At 40.9% G+C, this 18,962-nt stretch overlaps 1 protein-coding gene across 2 annotated transcripts in view; it reads left to right on the forward strand.

Annotated features, from left to right (window-relative positions):
* The first annotated feature begins 825 nt into the window (after positions 1-825).
* Positions 826-18,962, forward strand: part of carmil3 (capping protein regulator and myosin 1 linker 3) — a 100,342-nt gene continuing 82,205 nt past the window's right edge. For both annotated transcript variants that reach the window (XM_066681083.1, XM_066681084.1), the window contains exons 1-2: positions 826-922; positions 8,132-8,226. In XM_066681083.1, the coding sequence (XP_066537180.1) occupies positions 862-922; positions 8,132-8,226 (156 nt within the window). In that variant the 5' untranslated portion in view covers positions 826-861. The remainder of the gene's footprint in view (positions 923-8,131; positions 8,227-18,962) is intronic.

Below are 18,962 nucleotides of genomic sequence, written 5' to 3' on the forward strand. Positions count from 1 at the left end.
CATTGTCCTCAATTCAATTCCAATGTATTCACAGAACAACTTGATTATATTTTGTAAATTTTAACACACTTAGAAACACATCTTCAACAGATGCCAAAAATAAACAAATAATAAATAAATAAATAAATAGGAAAACAGAGGCATATCTACTACTTTGTTACACTACCTTTCATTTTAATTACACTGTTTATTCAGTTTAACATTATTTAAATCACATTTTGCTGCTGTTCCAAAATGTTGGGGGTGTTGCAGACATCAAATTCAAAATCTGATTCTATTTAAAAAACACAGTCAGGTTGTCTGTTAAATTAAGATTCATGAGAATAATAATAATAAAAAAACTGTTTTAAGTGCATTTTACAAATTGTGGAAACTTGTCAGAAATATTTGTCAATTTTCAGACATAGCAAGGTAAAAAATTTGAAAAACAGTAAAAATGTTTTGACAAAGTTTATAAATACTCATTCAAAATCTCGAGGTGGTAAGAACATATCGTGACATTGTAGATCAAATGTTTGGGAAACATGTTAAGAGGAATTTAGAGGAAATAACTAAGAATTACAACATTGTAAGTAAATTTATTGAGAAAAGTTTTTTTTTTTTAATCTAAATTATAAGAATGTAAAATAATCCCAGATAAATATCTGAAACAGTATTCCACTCAGCTCCATCCCTCCCGCCCCCGCCTCTCTCTCTCTCTCTCTCTCTCTCTCTCTCTCTCTCTCTCTGTGATGTGTGTGAGGAGGATGGTAGGCAGGGCTGTTGGAGTGCCTGGGCTTTAGCAGCTCGTGCTCTGCTGAGGAGAGAGAGAGAGGAGGAGAGGGGGTAAGGGGAGTGAAAGAGGGAGAGAAGGAGAGAAGGATGATGGCTTCGAAAGAGAATCCAGCGCCTGGTTTTCTGTCCGTCGGCCGCGAAATGACTGGTACTGTTTTTTGACATTGTGTGTGTGCGTGTTGTGAGTGTGTTAACACGGAGTTTCCCCACTCTGCGTGCGTGTGTGCAATGAACACTCTAACTTGATGCACTTTTGCAGGTGCGCGTGAAGGGCTTGTCTCAAGCGCGTGGAGGAGCGTGCGCGTGGTTTATTATTAATGGCAGTTGAATAATATGAATGGTGCTGGTGACGGTTTCGCGGGCTCGCCATCGTACGACGTTGTGCTTGAGTCACTGTATTAGTGTGTGTGTGTGTGTGTGCGCGCGCGCCAGAAACGTATCACCTTGTGAGGACCACACACTAAAGGAAGCTAGTCCCCACACTGTTACATATTGAGGTGAAGACGTGTTTGAAGTTTAAGTTTAATGTTAGGGTTAGTGTCAGGGTTAAGGTCAGGGCAGTAGTTAAAATTAGTTAAGGGTACGTCTCTATAAAATGAATGGGAGTCTGTGAAATGGCCCTACAATGCATGAAAACCAACGTGTTTGTGTGAATGTGTGTTGCGCATTTATGAGAGGGAGGCTCATTCCTTTGAACTGTTTGATAAATATATGCGTGTGCGTGAAGCTGGTGTTGTTTACCTTTTCCAGTTGTCCGTTCCACCTTAAACGTCACAGAAACTGCTTTTAAGTGCTTAACACTTCTATAAAAAGTGCAACATATAACCATACGCATCCAGACACCTCCAGTTTGGAGATTTGGCCCAGGAGCCTAAGGTCACCATACCCTAATGCCAAGTGTCAGCCAAAGGATTACAGTGCCCCTTTTGGAGCAGTGGAACGGTGTTCTCTGGAGTGATGGAGTTCTGTCCAGTACAATTTGGATCAGTGGGAATGGTGTTTGTATTGACCATAATACAGTATGTAAGTGATCATTATAGCCACCACAGTACTGGTAGCTTCATACCCATTTATCCCACAATTAGCATAAGCTGAAATATCTTTTTGATGCAGATGTCCAAGTCCATCTTAAAAGGCTTCAGGTGTCTTAATGTAGCTGCTGTGCCATAAATGGTAGAGTAGGAATTGCATGTAGAAGGAGATATATCAATGTCTTCAGGGTTTAACTGTGCTCATACAAATATGCCTCACGATCCAACCTGGGTTATACACATAACACACACATACAGGCACACACACATACTGCTAGGGATCTGACACATGCAGTGTGCTGTGGCAGTGTGACAGTTGGAAAGCTTTCAGTCTTAATCACTCTGACGTGCTTATTATCTTACTGTGGTAATTAATCCCCTTTACTAATACTATTTACAATGGATACTCCTTCTTTCCTTCTCTCTTCTCCCCTCTCTCTTTCTCTCACACACACACACACACACACACACACACTCGCTGTGCTCATCCCTCTGTCTTTCTTTGTACTTCATCGCACCTCTACTCCTCTGATGTTTCCCTTGCTTTTATACTTAGCTGCTCTGGACTCAGCTCTGTATTCACTTCAGTTAAAAGTGGGCTTGGTGCTAAAGTACAGTACTGTGCAAACGTCAGAGACCACACTTCATTTATGTTATGTTTAGAATTAAGCAAATATAGTGTGTTTATGACTGGGTGAGTATATGAATGAATGGGTGATTGTGAAATTCAGGTGTTAGAGTGCGTAATTCCAAACATGTTCATTGATGCTGAGGTCTGGGCTCTGAGAATCCCCAGCAGTTTCTTCAGCTGGAAACTATTGTGTCTATTTCCTTTTCTCAGTTACTGAGCCTTGGCCGGTCCACATCCTTTCAGACCTATGGTAATGTTTTATTTTCTCACAGTGGAATGATGGATAGTAACATCTGGGGATAATTTCAGATTGGAAATGTGAGCAGAGCTTAATTTTCTCAGTGTTAATTTTCCCAAACATTTTCTTCACCATTTCACCAATTACTGTGTACAACATACTTAGAAATTTTGTTTCTATTTTAAAGAAACGGTTCTATATAGAACCATAAGCACTTCAAGAGCCTTTTGCGTGATGAAAGTGCTCTTTGCATTGTGAAAGTGTTCTTGAGATTAATGAAGGATGTGTTAGAGACGGTTCCACATAGCACTTTTCAGAAGGTTCTTCTATTTTAATGTCAAACTTGTTAAAATAGAAGAACCGTTTACAGTGCAATATAGAGCCCTTTTCTAAAAGATGCTATGTAGAGCACCATCTATATATCTATATACATCTATAGCACATTCACCATCACTTTGAAGAACCCCATCATGATGCAAAGTGCAAAAGATTCTATATAGAACCATTTCCTGTATTAAGAACCCTTGTAGGACCATCATTTTTAATTGTGTACAATGACTTCTGCAGCCATCTAAAGGCTACAGCACCGCAGATTCTATGCCATGGGAATTGAGATTCCAATATGGGAACTGTGCTCATGATGTGAGCCATTATCCAATTCTTTACACCGAGTGACTGAGTGAATGTGTGTAGGGATGGGCGGTATCCACATTTTTCATATCGTCATACCATCTCAAAATATTATTGCGGTCCTTATGTCTATGAGCACAAAGTTGAGTGAATTTACACAGTGCACACTGACAAGTGTTGAGGATAAAAACCCAATTCTGAAAGAGCACATTTAAGCAACTTGTACAGAAGGAACAGAAAAGTTTGAGAATAAGCTAAATAAGATGGCTCTACACTGTTTAGAAGCATAGCTGGCGCTAACAGGCTAACACCACAGCAGATTTTTCAGCAAACTGAGGCTCATATCACACATATTTAGAGGATAAAGCCTCATAGCTGTGCGCACAAAGTTGAGTGAAGGATTTTCTGAGAATTTTGTCTGTTTATAGCTTTCATCCTCTCTTTTAATCCAAACTCGGCGCTAAAGGTACAACCTCGTGGGCTACTGGGCTTGTGTTTTTCTCCACCCATTTTCAGACCGTGACATCAACAGTCCTTGAACTCCCACAGCGCCCCCTCCCTGTGGCTTAAAGGCACAGAACAGAAATTTGACACACCACGCACCTGCCGTAAACACCACGGTATACGGTATTAATCGTTATACCGCCCAACCCTAAATGTGTGATTCACTGTGTGAGTATGTGATGCCCTGAATTGAACTGCCACCATGTCCATTGTGTTCCTGCCATGGATCTACCTTCAGTAGTGAAACAGTACCTAACATAAATGCAAATACTGTAGAATTTCAATTACTGGCTTTTTATATATATCTGTAACATCTTTAATATTTAAGCAGTAATGAAATAGTTGTCTGCCCATAACAAAATGGTTCCTATTTCACCGAGCCTATTCTCTCTCTCTCTCTCTCTCTCTCTCTCTCTCTCTCTCTCTCTCTCTCTCTCTCTCCTTCTCCTTTGTACTTCATCTGACTCATGCTTTGATCTTTTGCTCGCTTCATCTTTCTTGCTATTTTTTAAATGTCTCTTCTCACTTCACTTCAATCGAAGATAGCTTTATAGGCATAACTGTATCAAGTGTTATTTTGCCCAAGCATAGTGTTTTACTGTTTCTATCTGAACATTTTCAACTGTAATAATAATCTCTATATCTCTGCCTATAACCCAGTGCTCTATATGTGTTTTAGTAGGGAGAAGTGCACTGGGATGCACAGTAATAGCTGAGGCTCTTAAGTGGCTCCATTAGACAATTGCCTATAGTGCGGATCGTTCTTATGACTGCTCATCTATTCCCTAATCTCCCTCTCTTTCCACTATCTCTGCCTTTCATCTCTGCCTCAGCATTGTTTAATAGGCAAGGAAGTTACAAGGTATATGCACCGGTCAACCATAACATTATGAACACCTTCATAGTTTTACACTCACTGTCCATTCTCTCAGCTCCATTGACCTTACAGGAGCACTTTGTTTTTCTGAAATTACAACTTAAAGTCCATCTGTTGCGCTGCATATTTTGTTTGTTTATTTCAGCGTGGTATTCACTGGTCAGGACCTCCACAGGACCACCACAGAAGGATACCACAGCTATGATTTGGGAGGTCAATTATTAGCACTAGAATGACACTAACGTGGTTTGTCTATTAGTCTGTGTTGTGATTTTATGAGTGGATCAGATACAGCAGTGCGGCTGAAGTTTTTAAACACTGTGTCCACTTACTGTCCATTCTAGTAGACCCACTTACCTCGTTGGTCCACCTTGTAGATGTAAAGTCAGAGGCAGTAGCTCATCTGTTGCTGTACAGTTAGTGTGGGTTGTCCTGTAGTCCTTCATCAGTGAACACAGGATGCTGTCAGTTGGATATTTCTGACTGGAGGACAATTCTAAGTCCAGCATTGACACAGAGGGCTCCTGGCCATAAATGGCAAACAAAGTATGCAGGACAACAGATTGACTGCCGTTTGTAAATGTAGACCTACAAAGTGCTCCTGTGTGTCCAGTGGAGCTGAGAGAATGGAAAGTGAGTGTAGAAACGAGGTGGTTGTAATGTTGTGGTTGAACAAAAAACCAAATAGAAAGAAAGAAGAGCATGTAAGTATTTCAGTTTTAGTTTTACCTTTAGTTTTGTTCTTATTAATACAAATTTCAGTTCCATCTTAAATGGTCTGTTTGTTACATTCTAGTTTTGAGATTCATAATAAAATGTTCCAGTTCATTTTGGTTCATACTGCAGTCACCTTGGGGTTCCAGGCCACCTTCTGTGGTGCAGCACTTATATTCCTGAGTCTGAGCTTTTTGTTCTAATTTTGAGTTCAACCATATATAAAGCAGCATTTCCATTCTTACATGCTCAATTTGCCACCTTAAATGATACAGCAGTAACATTCTAGTGGCATATTAATCAAATAATCGGTTCTACCTTAATGGTGTAACAGTTCCATTGTTGCACTAAAGTTTCATCTTACAATATGCCATACCACCTTTAAATTACGCTGCAGTTACATTCTAGTGTATAAGCTTCTTGATAGAATTTTCCATTCCACCTTAGATGGGGTTGCAGTTTTACAGTTTTACTGTGTTTCAGTTCCATCTTAAATGGAGCAGCATTTACATTGTTGTGTCTGAGCTTTTTGTTCAGATTTTCAGTTCCTTCTTAAATGGTACAGTCTAATGTATAGGCTGCTTAAAAGAAAACTTCTTCTTCACTTTAAACCACCCAGCAATCCAATTGTGGCATTCAAGTTTTTTATTTCAATTTGATTTTCCACCTTATATTTTGCAGAAGATATATTCTAGTGTATACGCTTAATAGATTTTTTTTGTTCTACCTTTAATAGTGCAACAGTCCCATAGTGGCACCAATCCCCCCTGGAATGCTGCAGCAGTTACCTTCATTTATTTGAGCTCCTTATTTGGCTTCTTTCACTTTTCTTTTCCACCTTAAATTGTGCAGCACATACATTCTAGATATGAGTGCTGTCTTTTGCAATATGCAGTCTTTGTAAATTGTTGACATCCGAGAACAGTGCTGAATGCTAAGTGACAGCTAGAGGATAATAACCACCCAGCATTGGGCTGTGGAGCAGGAGAACTGTGTTCCCTGGAGTGTCCATTTAGAACTTTCAAGATAAAGTGGGTTTTGTGATCCAAAACTCATTAGCTGATGCCAATACTTGACTTCACCAAATTTCTTCTATCTGAATGCCATCAGATCCTCCCAGTAATGTTTCATCATCTGGCCCGAAGCCACTTTAGAACAGAGCTACATTTGAGCAGAGTTGGTTTTTCCATTTGTCATGTTTATTGCATAACGTTCCTCATTAAACTTGACTATGATTATATGATTATCCACATGTTAGGAATGTGTAGGATGGCAATGCCTGCCCCCACCGCTTTGTGCAAGGTGCTGGCTAGCAAGGACAGTTAATGTTGGCCTCATGTGTCTCTGAGGAAGCATGTGTTCTCACTCACCCTCCTGAAGCTGGTGGGAGTAATCGGGAAACTGTGTGTAATCAGGGGAGACTTACAGATGGGTCAAATTGAAGACAACATATATCGGTGGCCCATATGTCACAATAGCTACAACCCATGCTAACTAAATTATTATTCAAAATAATTAATTTCTATGTCCATTAGCCATCATTTGTAATTTCATGATTGTATCTTACTGAACTGTTTACTGCTTCAGCCACTGATCCAGCCAGTCAGGGACCTCTGAAAAAGCTGGAGCAGGTGTAGCTAGACTCTTAGGAAGGACAATCTCCACTTGACTATGGACACCTGCTTGTCCAGCAAATTGCCCCCTCTGCTACAGTATCAGATTCTGCTTTTCTGGAAAGTCTATAACCATGATTTTGGAATGTTGCTGTGGGGATTTGATGACAGCCAGTTTATTAGTGAAGTCAGGTACTCATGTTTGATGATTAGTTCTGGATAACAAACACCACTTCAACTCATGCCAAAGGACCTGTAGTTGACCCTTGGCATTCTGTCCTTAGACTCACCCCTTATGAGTGCATATTCAGTTACTTTAAGGTGCGCCCAACGTGGGTACAATTAGATTGTATTAACTATTTTGAAAAGTAAGGGGGTAAATCTTGCATGAGTAGATGTACAAGCATGTTTGGCCATGTACTCTATTTGAAACGAAATCATGGTTAAGCAAATCTCTCTCTCACTCTCTTTCTCTCTCACACACACATGAGCATATGCTCAGGTCTTGGCCTTCAAGTGTCTGGAAGAGCAGGGATTTAAGCGATTGGATTTTACAGAGATTAAAGTTGATTACAGTTGCATTAACTCTGTTTGTCTTACCCTACTTATCTCTCTCTCTCTCCCCCTCCCCTTCTTATCTTCCTCTCTCTCTCTCTCTCTCTCTCTCTCTCTCTCTCTCTCTCTCTCTCTCTCTCTCTCTCTCTCTCTCTCTCTCTCTCTCTCTCTCTCTCACCCTCCCCTTCCAGAACAGACCCTATGCTTTGAGAGTGTGCCATGCTCATTTCATAACTGTGATTATAGCTGAGCAATGAAGGTGAAGTACTGCCCCCACATGAACTTTTTAAAGATGCCTTAAAACCCAGACCCAGATGCTTGGTCTTCAGCATTGTGATTCCTTCCACCTTGCCATTTCATACTGGGAACATATCAGAGACTCACACCAACGCACAGTGTAACAATGAAACGCGGGGGAGTGTATTAAACACGCAGGCTCTGCTTATTTATAGCAAGGTGTAGTACAGAGTCCAGCAGAGAATATGCTGAAGCAAGGAGTGAGTATGTGTGGTAAGTGTGGATGCATGGTTTCTGACCTCTAACCTCAAATTTTCTCTTTTACAGAAAGCATTAGAAGAGTAGTCGACAAGCCATCCGTCAAGGTGACCAGATCGGTCAAAGTGGAGAATAAGAATGGCAAATCAGAAGACAGGATACTGGTAGGTCAAGTATGGATTTGTCTCCGATTTAGACCTACCACCAGCATACCTCTACACAACATATTGTACTTCATTATATACAACATCGATTCAGCTGAGCATGGGCTTTCTGGCCTGTTCAATGACTCTCCAACTGAGGGTCTGATATGATAACCCATACTATTTTCTAATAGCCTATACCAATATCATAACCTGCCCCAGCTATACGACTCATCATTCAATCAACACAATAGGAGAAGGAAATAGCCCCCTGTCAAGGACATTCTTAGGCATTAGCTTTTTATCTGCAGACAGTAGTGATAACCGAGGAGAGCATGGTTAGCCCTAGCAGAAGCTTGCCTGCAGAGAGCGCAGTTTGCCTCAGCAGAGCTGCTCCTACTCTTCTACCTGCTCTCTGCAGCCTGAAATTTCAGGGTTCAAGTGACGCCCGATTAATTTCTCAAATGATCTGAGTCAGCAGTGGGATGTCCGGATGGCCAAAATTTTGATTGCTTGTCTTGCAGTTTGAGAAGCCTTGTGAGCTGATTTCTTGACATGGAAGTCACAGAATACAGAGAGTGAGCTGAAAATGCTTTAGAGACCACTACATATGTTCTCAATCCTGTCATAGCTCTCCTCCAATTCTCAAACAAGTTGCACAGTGTGTGCCTTGTCTAAGCTGTCCATATTTAGCATAAGGCATACCTTTCTGCATGATTGTCACCACTCCACTTGTCTCGCAAAGCTAGACTCTTTAAAGCAAGAACCAAGTACTACTGCAGTAAAAGAAATTTGACTGATACGCAACAGGACCAATCACAATTCTGCTATTTTGACATGGCACATAGCGGGAGGCAGTATTTGTCACATCGGACCAGTAGCAGAGCCAGGACAACAATGAGTATCAGAAGTGTGTATATGTAGATGTAAATATAGTCAATCAGAATGCAGCTGGCAGAATCCTGACACTGAGGTCAGCTTAAATGTTTATGATGGCCGGATTCTATTTTGTTCTCTCTCGATTGTTTATGCTCAGAAGCTTTGCATCTTTTAAGTTTTAAGTTTTTATGTTTGATGGGAAAAACACTGTTTGAATTACCGCAGAAACTCATTTGTAAATCGAGTTGTTTATTTATGTAGCACTTTTGGTAATACAGTTAACTGTCTCTTGAATTTGGAGACATGCAAATTTAAGTGATCAGAAACAGCAAAATAAATCAATATTATCCACCTATTGAGCAGGTATAGAGCAATATCCTCAGTTCATGCTTTTCAACATTTGGAGTTGAAAAATCTGCAGATTCCCTGCCATGAACAGAGAGAGAAAGCCTAGCATACTGGACCGAGACAGTTTGTTGTTTACAGATGCTGGGTTTTCGTAAACACACAAGACCAGTTTCAAGGACACAAACAGAGTGGAGAGCTAGGAAATGGTGATGAGACATCTTCAGGATTTTATAAAAAGTGTTTTATTTTTTTTAATTAAAATTGTGTATGTTGCCTTTAAAGCACTGAAAGTATCAGACTATCTGTCTACTTGTGGGCAGAGCCTCTGTAGCTGAGACTACCACCCCATCTACACACACACACAGTTAAGTTCCACCCCCTAACTTGCATTTTTCAGACACAGAGAGGGCTGGGTACCACTCAGCTTGAGTTTTTACCTTTAATTTAAATTAGCCAAATTCGCTTGTTATAAAGAGGTGTCTTGAAATGTCTGGATATATATCAGAATCCTAGAACATGTTGTTGGAGTGGAGCTTTGTTAGGAGTTGCTGCTTCCAAGTGGGGGCTTGTTTACTAGTTTGCCAAAGTGCATTCGGTCAGCGGGATCAATGATAAAAGCAATTTGGCTGGGTGTGACGTAAAGTGCTACACATAAGAACACACACACACACACTCTTAAACACAGCAGGGCAGAAATTGTTGGAGCCTCCTGCTGAGTTGTGAGTATTGCATTGGCTGTTGAATCTGTTGTTGTCGCTGTGGAGATAGAGACCTGGCAGAGGGGTGGAGAGAGTGTGTGTGCATGTGAGGTAAGTTTTAGGGTGTGTCTGTGTGTGTATATATATATATATATATATATATATATATATATATATATATATATATATATATATGTTAAAGTCAGATGTAGAGTGGGTGTGTGTGTAGCCATAGAGACAGCAACCACACACAGAAGCCTGGCACTGATTCCACAGAGATTCAAGTCATCATCTGTGTCAGTTTCTGACTACACACACATCCACCTACCCACACACCCACCCACCTACACATACACACAGGGTGAGGCAATATGCTTATTTCCTGTTGAGTGTCAACTGCTGTTCATACAGCGGATAACAAATACAGTGATAGGCATCTCACATCCTCTGAGTAAACGCCTACTCATTTTAAGGGAAACGGTTAAGGTGTAAACATTAACCGACTACATTCATATAGAACCTAAAAATGGCTTAAATCCAATCTAAAATCCAAAGATTTTACTGTTTGGAAGTTCACATTGTAATTCATGTCACACAGGTCCTCTTCAAAGCCTTTTCATTTAGGAATGAACTAATTGTATGTGAAAAAAGTTGCATAATATTATGACATGTGTGAAAACCAATGTGATCTCTTCTGTACACTCTTTAAAAGGGTTCTGTGAGTGATGCCGTGGTCATGGAAATGTAGTGCTTTATGGAACCAAAAGAGGTTAATCTATGGCAATGCTCAAAGGACATTTTGTAGTCTCTTAAGTTTTATGGGTGTAGTTTGACTATTTTACTGGCTTGTTTGTGTTGGGTGTCAGTATTTTGTTGTGATTGACAAGCCTCTCTGGCCAAACAGCGCTCTGCAAAGTTTACACGTCATATTTAGTGCTTACTCGGCGTGCTTGGAACCACAATAGAGTGATTTTTTTTAAGAGAACCTGGTTCCACATACAGGGTAACATATTTGCATAATGGAAAAACAAAAGAGCTCAGTAGAGTCGAGTTCAGTGGATAAGTGCAATCTGTTTTCTTAGTCTTGATCTTGACTCAGACTTGATGTGTCTCTTTCTCAGTGCTGACTCAATCTCAGTGCGTCCTGGTCTTGGTACTCACTCAGATTTTGTTTTGGACTTGTCTCAGAGCCTATGCTTCCTGTTCTTGGTCTTGACTCAGACTAAATGTGTTCTAATCAAGTCTCCAAATTCACTCAGATTTTATATGTCATAGACTTGGACTTGGCTCAGATTTGATGTTTCCTCATCTAAATCTTTAATCTGGTTTATTCTTGTCCAAGACTTGATGTTTCCCCGTTTTGGTCTTGACTCAGTCTCAATGTATTTTGGTCTCAGTCTTGACTCTGACTTGATGTGTTTCAGTCTCGACTTCAACTCAGCTGTAGAGGTCTTGACTACAACAGTAGTTTGGTCTTTAGTTATCTTTTGTCTGTTTTGCATTGCTATTTTCAAGGAACTCCACCAGTTCAATAAATTCACTTCAATCTGGCCAGTCAAATTAAACCTGACAAATGTGAACACTCCCCAAGTTTTCTTTTTCTTTTTACCATGACATTTCACATTCAGCCCCTCTGAGTCTCTTTGTTTACTGTATCTTAACTAACGTATGTGAGAATGTTGAAAAATTTGTGGATTACTGCTGCAATTAAGTCAGTATAGCTGTGACATGCTCTTTCTTTGTCTCTCTTTTGTCTCCGTTCTCTGATGGTCTGTCCATCTCTATTAGTGTCTTCCCCCTCCCCCTTCCCCTTCCGCGTTTTCTCTCCCATCATCAGCTCTTCTCTCTGATCTCTCCCCCATCTCCCTCTCTCATCTCTGCATTCCTTCCATCTTCTCTCTTTTGCATTACATGAATTTCAATTTTTGCCATCTCAGTACTTCGGTGATGGGATTTTTTTATGGGTTTGCAAAGTACAGCAAAGTCCAATTTTAGACCTGTAAGTTTATATGGTTTTTACACTGCAGAACATCATACTGTAACTTGCGAAATCATCTTAAATACAGTCAGTATATCAAATACATCTCATTAAGAGATTGTTATAAGAATATTATACGATTTCTAACCTAGGATTTATTTGTTTAAAGTAATTTTATCCATTGGCAGATCATTTCACTTGCTTTGATTCTAGAACCAAGCCAAATTAAAACCCTTTATCTTTATTAAATCCCTCAAAACAAGCCAGATTGTCTAGAAATGTGATTAAAAATGATATTTTATTATTATTGCCTATAACTTAATATTGAGAAATATTAGATATATTCACTAGATGTAAGATGATTCCCCTTAATCAGAGATCATTTTTGCAGTGTAGACTAGCGAGACACACAGTCTGTTTGATATGGACAGAATGGGTTCTGCCCTTAGTCTGCGTCTGCCACCCTTTACTCTTTGTCCCCTGAGGTGTGTGTGTGCGCGCGCGCTGGTATCATTGCTGTCTGTGTGTGTCAAGTGTTGCCAGCCTACTGCCGCTGACAGCTACTGAAAACACAACTCTCTCTCGCATACACACACACACAAAAAAACATGAATACAAGATGCCCAGACTTCAGCAATGACCCCCAGGCCACACTATGAAAATATATTGCTTGGAATGCTTTCCGTCAAGGAGAGGACAAAAGTGTGTTTGTGTGAAGGGATATTTTATGTAAAGAAATATCATTAAAAGACCATAATTTGGGTAATATTCTCATAGTCGTATATCAACACCATCTACCAATTTTGACTCCAATTTTTACAGCCTAAAGATGCTTTTTGTGTCAGTAAAATCACTTTTATGTGTATGACATAATATGACAGTTTTGGTGGCTGTAATATAGCCAATTGTTAAGCATAGACCTATTCAAAATGAAAGCAAGCCAAGATAATGTGCAGCCCTCAATGGTTTTTTTTTAATACAGTGATACAACTCAGCCACTCAGTCATCATAGAAAGTGAATACAGTCGATTTTTGGAAGTGTTTAAAAAAAAAAAAAGAGGTAAATAAAATTGTTAGATTATGTAATGGCTGGTCAAGCGTACCACATATCTGTAGAGCTAGGTTATGACATTATGTTCCCAAAAAATGTAAACACTTCCTTATAATTATGAATGCACACAGCTTTATAATCTCCATAGAAAAGCATGAAAAAACATGGGATTCTTTAGAGCAGCTACAAATAAGCTAAGGTCACCATGCCCAATTCTACACATTGGCAAAAAGGATATAAAGCTCATCAGCACTGGGCTATGAAGCAGTGGAAGTGCATTTTCAGTGATGGATCTCCATCTAATGCCTTTGGGATGGGTTAGAGTAGTGTTTGTGATCCAGAACTAATCATCCACTATCAGTACTTGACCTCAATATTTCCCTAGTTGCTGCTATGGAATCCCTGCTGCCAACATTGCACTGAAAACTGTCACAGAAGAGCAGAGGATGTCATTGAAGCAAATGAGAGAGAGACTACCTATTGATACCTTTGATTTCAGAGAGTATTGGAGAGACGCTGGAAGAAAGCAGGATATTTTGGAAAGGAGGCTCACCCTCGTGACTCGTGCTGAAAAAAATATTGGGATAAAAGCAAGGGATTTGAAGGGACGGGTGGAATCGCCTTGGTTTTGATGCTCTGACTACTGCCTTTTCCTTCCCCTCAATTATTTAGCTCATTCCACTGCTTCACTTCTCCTTCCAATGCCTCGCCTCGCACATCCCCGTCTAATAATGGCCCGATTAGAGACAGTGACTGCTACAGCGAGTGACATGACAGCCATCTCTCTCTCTCTCATAATAACGCTGTCCTCGCTGTCACCCATGCACTCGCACCAACTCACACAAAGCCTCTAAAAAGCAAGCCTCTACTCTGGAGTCGCTTAGCCGTGATGAGTAGTTTTGTTAAGAGCATGGCTTGGAGCAGCACTGCAGCAACATACATCTCTCTGCTCTCAAACTAATGCAATGTGGCATAGGATTAGATAGTGGACTACATTTCCCATGATCTTCATAACATTAAATTTAAACCAGACACTCAAAGTGATACTTACTCAGTGGTTGGTGTAGTGTAGGATAAAACACCATTGCCTTCTGCAGACGACTAGGATTTGATTCCTTGCTAGGGTAAACACACCATGCTACTCCAAAAAAAAATCCTTGGGTGAGACTCCTCACACTACCATTGCTTATATCAGTAATATAATCAGAACTGCAAGTCAAACTGGATAAGAACATCTGCGAGATGTCATAGATGTAAAATGTAATGTTCAATAATATTAGGATTTCCGTAGGAATCCAGCAAGTACCACATACTTCCACTCAATTCCACTTAATTCATAGGTCTACTATACAGATCAGACTGCTATATAGATTGAGCTAAAAATATACCAAACAATTTCAGTAGAGAAAAAGCTGTAGGGCCAGGTTTATTGGTGAGATTATCAGTGGTCTATCAAGATTATCAAGATTCAGAAAAGCCTGGCAGTGTTTGGCAACCAACACAACAGGACAGTTTTTGGAAAATGTGTTATTGTAGACAAAGGGGACACAATGGATCATCAGATGTTCACAAACATTTACTGTTTCTATAGAGTTGATGCAGCTTAAAATGTATCTTAAATATAAAAACAGTAAAGATAACACACAGGTATTGTCTCTGCCTCGGGTCAATATCTGTGATAAGCTTGGGTTTCCTCTGCCGTCCTCCCAAAATCTAAAAACACATGTTGGTAGGTGGACTACCTGTGTGAAATTGCCCATAGATGTGTGTGAGTGAGTGACTGGGTGAGTGCATGAAATTGCCCACAGATGTGAGTATGCAAATTTAATGACTTAAAAAAACTGCATTCATATCCAAGTTTTATACACAACTAGTTACTGGCATTGTATAATCATATAAATAAAATTTGGAAATATATTTAATATTTTCTGAAAATTGAATGCTTTAATATTGATATTAAATAGATAAGTGATTACAGCAAAAGATAGCTGCTATAGCAAAAGACAACTCCAAAACATATCGTCACTGCCCAAATGACAATATGAATTTCAATTTTGTTGATTTTTGAGTGTACTTCCTCATTCAAACACAGCAGCATTTCCTCTGTTTGTATGTAAATTTCATAATGAATCGACCGATAGAAATGCTCCAAAAGTACTTGGAATAACTTCCATTGAAGGTTAAGGTTTTTTACTTCTCCAATGAAATGACAATTTTGGACAGCGATGATATGTATCTTGACTGTACCTCCAAAGTTTTGACAGTAGTGAGTAGTGTATGGCACTGGATCAAGTGTGACAGTATTGCAGCACTGCTAGATTGAGACTGCACCACCTCCTCAAAACATTAAAAAGTAGCTCTGAAGTGTGAAACTAGCTAGAAGGTTAACCATCTGCCCATCTAAAAACAGAGCCTACAGATTGATATAGCCACTTGTTGGAAGTCTTGTGGTTTTATCAACTTAAGATTGATGATAATGACTTCTTCCCACAGAAAGCTGTGTGTATGGAAATATGATGTGTAACATGTGAGATGTGTGAAACCATTCTGACAGCTGACTGAACAAGTACTGACCTTAACTGGTCGGACAAAGGCTATAAAATTATAAATTATTACAGTTTCAGGCAGAACAGTGTTACTACAGTTATTGTCCTTGCCACAGCACCAGGATCTTGGGCCTCCTTCCTGTTCATGAGGATCTGCTTGGGTTTCTTGTGAGACCTTGTGATTGAATGGGCATTATGAAGGTATGACAGATAGCTGAGGCATTGGTGGGTGTCGGATTTTGACAGCCTTTGATATGAAGTGTAATAATAGTAGTCTTTGCAAAGCATTTTGGAAAAGATACTGAGACTTCATTGTAGTTGAGACAGCAGCTGTGACCCTTGTAGAGACAAGAAGAGAGAGAGTTGGAGGGTCATGAAGGTACAATAGAACTTTTAGGACCAGACAGACCGATGGAGGCGGACACAAATGCATATCCCAATAGACTTATTGAAACAAAAGGTAACAAGCAGAGAAACTCTGATAACTTGACAGGATACTTGACAAAGAAAGACCTAGACAGAGACAGATACATATGAGCCCAAACAGAACTAGACTGAGTAAAGACACAAACAGAAAAACTAAACAAGAACAATGAAGGAAACAGACAGGCATACCAAGGGAAAGGAAAACACGTGAGACAACGGAATAGTATGCAACATGAATGAGAAACAGACTAGACAAACAGACTAGTGAAAGAAGAAACAGATGAGAGGTACAAAGACTGACAAGAGTTACAAACAGACTAGACTAAAAGGGTACTGGTGTCAAGTTAGTGACAAAACAAACACTAACTGATCTGAAGTGAAAGGGAATGAGGGATGTCCAACAAAGAAAGTCTGAGACAAAGGAATCTAAATACACACAAGGCCACCTGAGACAGATAACGAGGGGGGCAGGATTACAAAGGAGACACTGATTAGGGGTTGGAGCTAAGGCAGGACTAGGGTGGAGACAGGAACAATAAACAGAACCATGAGCAAGAGCACATGGTGGGGAAAACAGACACATGACCGGACCAGGGCATGTCAGATGCCCCCTCCTAAATGCGCATCTCCAGGGGAGCTTAAACCTAGATCCCCAGGAGCTGGCGCAGGAGAGGAGCCTGGAAAACAAGACTGATGGAACAAATGAACCAACAGGTGACAGGACAAGACAGCAACAGACATAGGAAATTGAGCTGGGGACATGACAGGACTGGAAACAGGAGACTGGACAGGAGACTGACAAAAGGGGAGCAACAGGAGATGAAACCTGAGACTAGACAGGCAACTGACAAAAGAGAACAAGAGACTGGACTCAGGAGAAGACAAAACTAGAGACGCGTGCCAAAACACTGGACTGAAGAGAGGAACGGACTGGAGTGGGTACAGAAGACTGAACTGGGGACAAAACAGGAACAGAGACTGAACTGGAAACAGGAGACGAGACACCAGACTGGAACAGGGACTGGAGAGGACTCCACAATGAGACAGGACATAACTAGACAAAGGAGACTGGACAGGACTTGGCAGGGGAACAGGGACAAGGACATTCACTGGGACTGACAAACATGGTGACAGGGACCAGGACAAAGACAAAAGCAGACAGGTTCTAGGACATGGACAGAGACTGGGACTAAAACAGGCACAAAGAGGTACAAAAACAATCATTGGGGAGTGCACAGGACTGGCAAAAATTCTGGCACAGCTCCAGGAATTGACCCTGAAGTCCTTGGGGCCAATCTAAGGACATGAACAGAGGTGGCCAGGGCCACAGTCATGGAACAGAAGCAGCCGAAGCCACAGGAACAGAAGTGGCGGTGTTCGCCACCTTCACTGGAACAGGATCAGCTGGGTTTTCCCGCCTTTGCAGGGACAGGAGTGGCGTGGTTCACTCCATCACAGCGACAGGAGCGGCTGAAGCTGCCAGCACAGGAACTAGAATAGAGACCGCGGGGGACACCGCCGGCGCAGGAAGAGGTGAGGTGTCACCTTTGAAGGGCATTCAGAGTGGCAGCGAGTCTTGCAAGTGTCTCCATGGGGTCAGGAGGCTCTGCAACGACATCCACGGAGGCAGGGGCTTGGGCTGCTTGCTGGGCATGTGTTTGAGCTGTTGAGGGTTTAGGGGGTCTGATGGGCGCATTCATGAAGGACTTCCTTAAACAAAGATTTGTCCTGAGGTTTGAGTACAACATCACCAGCCCTTAACCCCTCAATTTCCCTGGACCTGAGGGTGTAGTCCTCCAGCAAGGTGAGACTCCAGCATGCTGCTTCCACCGGCTCCATTGCTTACAGTGTGTGGGGGACATCATAGCCTCTAAAACATACCCCACAGGATCTCAAGGACCTGTACTGAATGGAGTCCAACAAATAGCACACCCAGCAAAAGGATTACTCACTACTTCCTCAGAAGAATTGGCTGTGTTAGCTGCATCCTTTAAATGGTTGGACATTGTCAGGACCGGGCAGACGCAAATGCATAACACAATAGACGTATTGAAAAAAAAAATTAAGCAGAGAGACTTGGATTACTTGACAGGATACTTAGACAAAGAAAGACCTAGACAGAGAGACTTGGACTAAGAGCTAGAAACAGACTAAACCTAGACAGAGAGCTAGAAACGGACTAAACCTAGACTAGAGACATAGTTACAGAGAGAACTAGACAATAAAGACACCAGACTTGAGACAAGAGACACAAACCAAACAAGCACATGAAGCATAATAAAGGAAACAATCAGACCAGACAAGCATACCAAGGGAAATGAAAACAGACAAGAGAAACAGACTAGAGAGACAACGGAATAGCATGCAACATAAAAGAGGAACAGACAAGACAGACTAGAGAGAGAGAGCAATAGCATGTTATGTGAAAGAGGAACAGATGAGACAAACCAACTAGAGAGAGGAAAGAGGAACAGGTCAGACAAACAGACTAGAGAGAGAATAGCATGTAATGTGAAAGAGGAACAGACGAGACAAACAGACTAGTGAAAGAGGAAACAGACAAGAGGTACAAAGACTGACAAGAGTTACAAACAGACTAGACTAATAGGATATTAGCTTCAAGGGGAAACAAAAGAGCACCACTAACTTCACTTGAAAGGGAATGAGGAATGTCCAACAAAGAAAGTCTGAGACAAAGGAACATAAATACACACAAGGACACCTGAGACAGATAACGAGGGGGCAGGAATACAAACGAGACACTGATGAGGGGGTAGAGCTAAGGCGGGACTAGGGCAGAGACAGGAACAATAATAAGCAGAACCATGTGC

Source organism: Hoplias malabaricus, chromosome 9, assembly GCF_029633855.1.
Source record: "Hoplias malabaricus isolate fHopMal1 chromosome 9, fHopMal1.hap1, whole genome shotgun sequence".
In the NCBI taxonomy this organism is placed as follows: Eukaryota; Metazoa; Chordata; class Actinopteri; order Characiformes; family Erythrinidae; genus Hoplias; species Hoplias malabaricus.